The sequence below is a fragment of the Heterodontus francisci genome, chromosome 46 (genome assembly GCF_036365525.1).
Source record: "Heterodontus francisci isolate sHetFra1 chromosome 46, sHetFra1.hap1, whole genome shotgun sequence".
Classification (NCBI taxonomy): domain Eukaryota; kingdom Metazoa; phylum Chordata; class Chondrichthyes; order Heterodontiformes; family Heterodontidae; genus Heterodontus; species Heterodontus francisci.
Genome location: NC_090416.1, coordinates 21823902 through 21831637, shown reverse-complemented (window position 1 = coordinate 21831637; position 7736 = coordinate 21823902). Strand labels below are relative to the sequence as shown.

The 7736-nt window shown below is 43.6% G+C and overlaps 1 protein-coding gene across 4 annotated transcripts in view; it reads left to right on the top strand.

Annotated features, from left to right (window-relative positions):
- Positions 1-6534, top strand: part of chtopa (chromatin target of PRMT1a) — a 105838-nt gene extending 99304 nt beyond the window's left edge. For all 4 annotated transcript variants that reach the window (XM_068022794.1, XM_068022791.1, XM_068022792.1 and 1 more), the window contains one exon: positions 5910-6534. In XM_068022794.1, the coding sequence (XP_067878895.1) occupies positions 5910-6115 (206 nt within the window). In that variant the 3' untranslated portion in view covers positions 6116-6534. The remainder of the gene's footprint in view (positions 1-5909) is intronic.
- The last annotated feature ends 1202 nt before the right edge of the window (positions 6535-7736 follow it).

The following is a 7736-nucleotide window of genomic DNA, read 5'->3' as shown; positions in this document are numbered from 1 at the left end:
TTCTCTCCGCTCTCTCTCTCTCTCTCCGCTCTCTCTCTCTCTCCGCTCTCTCTCTCTCTCCGCTCTCTCTCTCTCTCCGCTCTCTCTCTCTCTCCGCTCTCTCTCTCTCTCTCCGCTCGCTCTCTCTCTCCGCTCGCTCTCTCTCTCTCTCCGCTCTCGCTCTCTCTCTCTCTCCGCTCTCGCTCTCTCTCTCTCTCCGCTCTCGCTCTCTCTCTCTCTCCGCTCTCGCTCTCTCTCTCTCTCCGCTCTCGCTCTCTCTCTCTCTCCGCTCTCGCTCTCTCTCTCTCTCCGCTCTCGCTCTCTCTCTCTCTCCGCTCTCCGCGCTCTCTCTCTCTCTCTCTCTCTCCGCTCTCGCTCTCTCTCTCTCTCTCTCTCTCTCTCCGCTCTCTCTCTCTCTCTCCGCTCTCTCTCTCTCTCTCTCCGCTCTCTCTCTCTCTCTCTCCGCTCTCTCTCTCTCTCTCCGCTCTCTCTCTCTCTCTCTCTCCGCTCTCTCTCTCTCTCTCTCCGCTCTCTCTCTCTCTCTCTCCGCTCTCTCTCTCTCTCTCTCCGCTCTCTCTCTCTCTCTCTCCGCTCTCTCTCTCTCTCTCTCCGCTCTCTCTCTCTCTCTCTCTCCGCTCTCTCTCTCTCTCTCTCCGCTCTCTCTCTCTCTCTCTCCGCTCTCTCTCTCTCTCTCTCCGCTCTCTCTCTCTCTCTCCGCTCTCTCTCTCTCTCTCTCCGCTCTCTCTCTCTCTCTCCGCTCTCTCTCTCTCTCTCTCCGCTCTCTCTCTCTCTCTCTCTCCGCTCTCTCTCTCTCTCTCTCCGCTCTCTCTCTCTCTCTCTCTCCGCTCTCTCTCTCTCTCTCTCCGCTCTCTCTCTCTCTCTCTCCGCTCTCTCTCTCTCTCTCTCCGCTCTCTCTCTCTCTCTCTCCGCTCTCTCTCTCTCTCTCTCCGCTCTCTCTCTCTCTCTCTCCGCTCTCTCTCTCTCTCTCTCCGCTCTCTCTCTCTCTCTCTCCGCTCTCTCCGCTTCCTCTCTCGTTCGCTCCTCTCTCGCGCACATCCCCTCCCCCCTCTCTCTCGCGCTCCCCAAGCCCCACACCCTGCTCCATTCATCTACAAATTTGGATAATAGGCCCTCCATTAATGATGTCGATAGCACAATATAGTGAATAGTTGAGGCCCCAGCACAGATCCTTGTGGAACTCCACTAGTTGCTCCAATTCTAGACGTAGTTATTATCTCTGCTCTCTGTATTCTGCCTCACCAATCTCCTGATTATGGCAATAATTTGCCTTCAGTTCCATAACTTTAATTTTAGGTCACCGTCTCTTTTGTGGATCCTTATTGAACGCCTTCTGGAAGTCAATGTAAGCTACATCCATAGACTAGCTACATCTCCTATTTTAGTTACTTCCTCAAAGTTCAATTGGGTACATTAGACATGACCTACCCTTCCTAACCAGCTCAAATTCCTCAAGTGCTCAGTCACTTTTTCTTAATTATAGATTCTGATAACTTCCCACAACAGACGTTTGTTGTTTTTTCTTTCTCACACCTCATAAATAATGTGAGTTATATTTGCAATTTTCCAATCTAAAGGGACAATTCCTGAATCGAGAACTTTGAAAGGTTACAGCTAAAGCATCTGTAATTTCCTAACCACCTTCCTTTCAAACCTTTGAGTTGAAATCAGCAGGTGTTAGAAATTTTCTAGTCTTCAGTGTTATTATTTTGTTCTTAATTACTATTTTCTAGCTTACATTAACCTTATTGTGCTTCAGTCCTTTGTTCATTATTAATTTCCTACGATGTCAGATTATTATTATCCTGTCCTGTGAAGTTTGCCATTTCCTCATTTTCAGTTGCATCATTACCCCCATCTGCTTTTAAAGGGCCCACATTGCCCTCGAGTACCCTTTTTCTTCTAACATTGAAGAAACGTTTAGTTAAATTTGAGGGGGATATCAAAATTCTTTTCATATTTCCTTCTGCAGCCCTTGCATCTTTTTGTTTTCGTTCTTTATATCTCATGTAGTCCCTTGGACTTACGCTATTTGCACTTTCATATGCTCTTTCCTTTAGTTTTGTTATCTTTCCCCTCTTCTGTCGACCATGATTGTTTTTGGTAAACGAACTCTTTCCTCTTAGGGATATATTGGTCCTAAGCTAAATTCTGTTTTGAACACCTTCCACTGTTTATTTGTAATTTTACCCGATAACATGTATCTAGACAAAGAGGAAATGCAAATAGCTGACATGGATTTCAAGAGAGACAGTTGTGTTTGACAAGCTTTATAGAATTATGTGAGGAGATAGTAGATGTGTAATTGAACTTTCAAGATGCTTTTGACAAGGTAGTTGATAGATTACAAGAGAACAATTAAGCAATGTCAAATTAGAGGGAAAGATAGTGCACTGTTTTGCCTCTTAACAATCAAGAGTCCAGGGCAGTTGTTCAGAAAAGTTGGAAGTGGGTAGTGATGTCCCACAACGTCTCGTCCTCTGGCAGTTTCTGTTCATTATGTTAGTCATTTGGACATAGGACTAGATGGTGTTATCAAATTTGCAAATTAGCAAAATTAAGAGTCACAGAAAAAGGCCATTCGGTCCATAGAGTCCATGCCTAGAGCATTACAGTCAGTCCTATTCCCCTGCTCTATCCCCATAGCCCTGTAAATTTGTTTCCCTCAAGTGCCCACCCAATTCCCTTTTGAAATCAGTCATTGTCTGTTTCCACCACCCTTTTAGGCAGTGACGTTCAAGTCATTACCACTCGTTGCATAAATTTCTTCCTCACATTCCCCTGCATTTCTTAAATCTCTCCCCTAGTCCTTGTATCATCAGCTAATGGGGACAGTTTTTCTTTGTGTACCTTATCTAAACCTGTCATAATCTTGTACACCTTTATCAAATCTCCCCTTAATCTCCTTTGCTCCATGGAGACCAACTGCAACTTCTCCAAACTGACCACCTAGCTAATCTCCCTCATCCCTGGAACCGTTCTGTTAAATCTCCTCTGCACCCTTTCAAGGACCCTTACATCCTTGTTAAAGTGTGGTGACCAGAACTGGACGCAATATTCTAGTTGTGGCCACAACTAGAACTTTATAATGGTTCAGCATAACTTCTTGGCTTTTGTACTCAATACCTCTATTTATGAATCCCAAGATCCCATATGCTTTGCTAACTACTCTCTCAATATGTCCTGCCACCTTCAAAGATCTATGCATATGGACCCCCAGGTGTCCCTCTGTCCCTGTACACTCTTTAGAGCTGTGCCATTATGTCTGTATTGCCTTTCCTGATCCCTTTTGCGAGAATGCATCACCTCACCTTTCTTTGTATTAAATTCCATCTGCCTATTCTGCTAGCTTATCTATATCCTGTTGTTGATTGGTATCATCCTTGCTTTCTGCCACACTTCCAAGTTTGATATCATAGGCACATTTTGAAATATTACTCTGTATTCCAATATCTAAAAAAAAATATATAATCAAAAAAAGCAGTGGTCCTAGCACTGACCCTTGGGGAGCATGCTGTCTACCATCCTCGAGTCTGAAAAACAACTATTTACCATGGCTCACTGTTTTCTGTCCTTAATCCAATTTTTTATCCAAACTGACACTGACCATCCTGTTCCATGAGCTTCAGTTTTATTAACCGGCTTTTTATGTGGTACATTGTCAAATGCTTTCTTAAAATCCATCTCGACAACATCCATTGTTTTCTCGTCGCAACCTTCCCTGTTAATTCGTTAAAAATATTCAATTAGATAAGTCAAGCACAATCTACCTTTTATAAATCTCTAAAATAAAAGCAAAATACTGCGGATGCTGGAAATCTGAAACAAAAACAAGAAATGCTGGATTCACTCAGCAGGTCTGGCAGCATCTGTGGAAAGAGAAGCAGAGTTAACGTTTCGGGTCAGTGACCCTTCTTCTTCGGAGTTCCGAAGAAGGGTCACTGACCCGAAACGTTAACTCTGCTTCTCTTTCCACAGATGCTGCCAGACCTGCTGAGTGAATCCAGCATTTCTTGTTTTTGTTTTATAAATCTCTGCTGGCAATCCTTAAATAACTCAAACCTCTCCCAAGTGCTTGTTAATTCTTTTTTTTCTCCCCCTCATTCTTTCTAAAACCTTTCCCACCACTGATGTTAGTGACGGGCCTGCAGTTACTAGAAATGTCCATACGCCCTTTTTTTGAATAAGGGTGCCATTTTTGTCACTCTCCAATCCTCTGGCACCTCTTCCATATCTAGGGAAGGTTGGATGATTAAGACAGCCCTTCCACTATCTCCATTCCAAGTTCCTTTAACAACCTGGGATGGAAGCCGTCTGGACCAGGTGACGTATCCACTCAAAGTATAGTCAACCTTTCCAGTACCCGCTACATATCAATTTTCACCCCATCCATTACCTCCACCATCTCCACTTCCACCGATATTTTGTCAGTATCCTCTTCCTTAGTAAACAAAGTACTCATCAAGTAACCTAGCCTTGCCTTACACCCCTAAGTATAGATCACCCTCTTTGTCCCTCATAGGCCCATCCCACCTCTTACAACCTGCTTACTGTTTACGTGCCTGTAGAAGATTTTTGGGTTCCCTTTTATGTTAACTGCCATTCTCTTCTCATATTCTCTCTTTGCCAGTCTTATTTTTCTCTTCATTTCCCCTCTCAACTTATTGTATTTGGCCTGGTTCTGGTTTGAAGAATTCAACTGATGTGCATCATGCATCTTCCTTTCTAATTTCATCATTTTCTTTATCTTCCTTGTCATTCAAGGACCCCTGGCTTCAGTTCCCTTACCTTTTGCCATTGTTGAAATGCATGTAGCCTGTACCTGAAACAGCTCCTCCTGAAAGATCACCCATTGTTCAGTTACAGTTTTTCCTGTCAGTCTTTGGTACCATTTTAGACTGGCTACGTCGCATTGAATTTAGCGCTCTCTTTCAATTTAGAAATTCTTCACCTTCAAGTTCCTCGCCGAGACGCATACTATCCTGACCTAGACATATATTGACATTCTTTCATTGCTGGGCCAAGATCCTGGAACTCACTGCTTAAAGCACTGTCTGAGTGCTATTGGACTATGGACTGCAGTGGTTCAAGAAGGTGGCCCACAATCACCACCACAAGATCAGCTAAGGATGCATAATAAATGCTGACCTTGTCACTGACACTGAAATTCCAAGAATGATTTTTTTAAGTGTGAAGCTTATGAAAGGAAGAAGGAAGAACCAGACTGTTCCTAATATTTGAGGGGGTTTACAATAAGGGTCCATAGGTGCAAGATTAAATGCAAGAGATTTAGTACTCAACTTCCTTCATGTAGAGAATTGTGAGGCTGTGGAATTCACTATTGTGTTTAGTGATTGAGGCAGAAAATGTCAGGTGCGCTGATAGGTGGATGAAGGATAAGTGTTTGAAGAGGTATCAGAGCAGGTTGAATAAATGTGAATAAGACGATTCTTGTGCTGGGTAAATGCCAGCATGGACTGGTTGGGTTTAATGGCCTGTTTCCACATTATATGTTCATGGATGTCTATGCTGGTGCAGGATATCTTTCACTCCTTCGATTTTTGGAGATGTCATTTGGTACCTTCTTATGTAAACCTGAGCAGTGCGTGTTGACGAGCAGTTCGACCTGGGGTAGGGTCGGGGTCAGAGCCAAGCCTGGTCCTGTCTCTTGCTGTCTGCACAGGTACCTTTCCAGGAAGAATTGCAGGATAGTGATCAGGAGCCATAGTCCTGGCTGCTGCTCTTTTCTCCTGGCCCCAGAGGTGCCAGTAATAATTGTAGCCCCTTTTCCGGCTGAGTTGAGATACTGACCTTGGAATTTAACCTGGAGCTCTCTGGTATGTAGGGCTTACACAAAGGACGAACATTAATATCTCACCAAACAAATGATGATTCGTTTGATTGTGGCTTAGGTCGTGGAGGAATAGTGGGTCGTGGTAGAGGTGGCTTCCCAGGTCGAGGCAGAGGTCGGGGGAGAGGAAGAGGAGCAACCCGTCCCCCACTGACACGGGAACAGCTGGACAATCAACTAGATGCATACATGTCGAAGACCAAGGGTCACCTTGATGCTGAGCTTGATGCTTACATGGCACAAGCAGATGGCGAAGCGAATGATTAGCAATGTTCACTCGGGAGATGCTAGTTTTACTGATAGTATTTGAACTTGAATTTGAGAATCTAGAGAAACTACAAGAAACGGAAAGAAGACTTTTCAGGAAATGGTATAAGCTGTATTTGAACTGCTGACAAATGGTAGGATGTCAAAGGTTTTGCTTTTTAATTCCTTTCCTTTGACCTTTTTACATTTTGAGAAGTTCATGGTTCTGTTTGGAAACCCCTGTTCTTTTCGATTGTGTAATGATCATGACACTGTATAAAGTTTATTATCTTTCCGTAGAGACTGAGGACATTGTAGTTTCAAAGGTTGTTTTTACTGTGTTGAAACCTCCCCATCCCTTGTTTGTGGAGTGGAGACTATATTAATATTCTGCCACTTTGTGGCAGAATCTGTTTATCATAAAAGTTTAGAATTCTAAAGATCCGCTTTTGTTTTTTTCTGCTGCAGACTTTGTGTGTTCATTTGTTTTTCTATCACCTCACCTCTGCCTTTGGCCAGTAGATAATAGCAGCTTGCGCACAGACCGGTAACCTTCCTTTTATCACTTTGGGTTCCTGAATCCAGTTTTCAGGAATATAAGCAGAGCAAGAGTGCAACTGATGTGCCTGAGATGCTCTGATAACACTGCAGTTTTTGTTAAATATTCTGCCACGAGGTATCACTGGAGTTCGGTGTTCTATCGATCACATCTTGCCCCACCTCTCCAGCGCAGCATTCCGGGAGTGTCCCAGCCCCCACCTCACTGGTGCAGCATTCCGGGAGTGTCCCGGCCCCCACTTTGGGGCATTGTATGCGCCCGTGTTTCCCACTTGTGTTCTGCTTACTCACCTTTACCCACTGCTGCATCCTCCAGGTAAGTGTTAGGAGAATAGCTGGGCAACCAGCTGCATTTGGTTCACTGATGGACAACTATGTCTTTGATTTTGGGAAAGGATAGAAGCAGTGAATCTAGTTGTAGACAAGATGGATAGCTAAGAGTGGTTTAAAGGTTAAAAAAAAACTTCCCAATTTCCTGTGCCATCTTTTGCTCGGGTTCATTTCCATTGGCTGAGTCAGCTCATCATGGCTTTATTTGTAGTAGGGGCACCCTTTCTGATTATCCCATGAATCCTGGTTTAAAAAAAGCACGTGTACCTTGTGTAAGGTCAGAATCTGGCTTAGCAGTGATACCTTAAACTCGAAATACCCATCTTTACCAATGTCTGAACTCGTGGAATTGTAACCCAGCAAGGATCAGTGCTTTCAAGAGAAAATTGGAACGTAATTTCTATTATTCATAGTCCTTTGAAGAGAAATAGTTCCCAGTATAGGTGAGTTATCAGTTTGTGTTGTAGTGTTGACAAGTTTTAGGTGTCGTTACCATGTTGCCATTTTACTTGTCCTGCTTAAAGGATCCTTTAGATGTTGCTGTTAATGTAGAATGATCAGCCCGTAGAGCTGGTTTACTTTTAACTGACCAGCCTGTTAGATTACATACTGCCTATGTAGCTTGAACAACATTTATGGGGTGGCACTGTCTAACCAGAGAGAAGTTGATTGTGAGCCATTTCCTTCCAGTGATTAGTAAAAAAAAAAAATGATTTTGGAGATATGCTTTGTTAACTGCCTGTGCATTTGATAC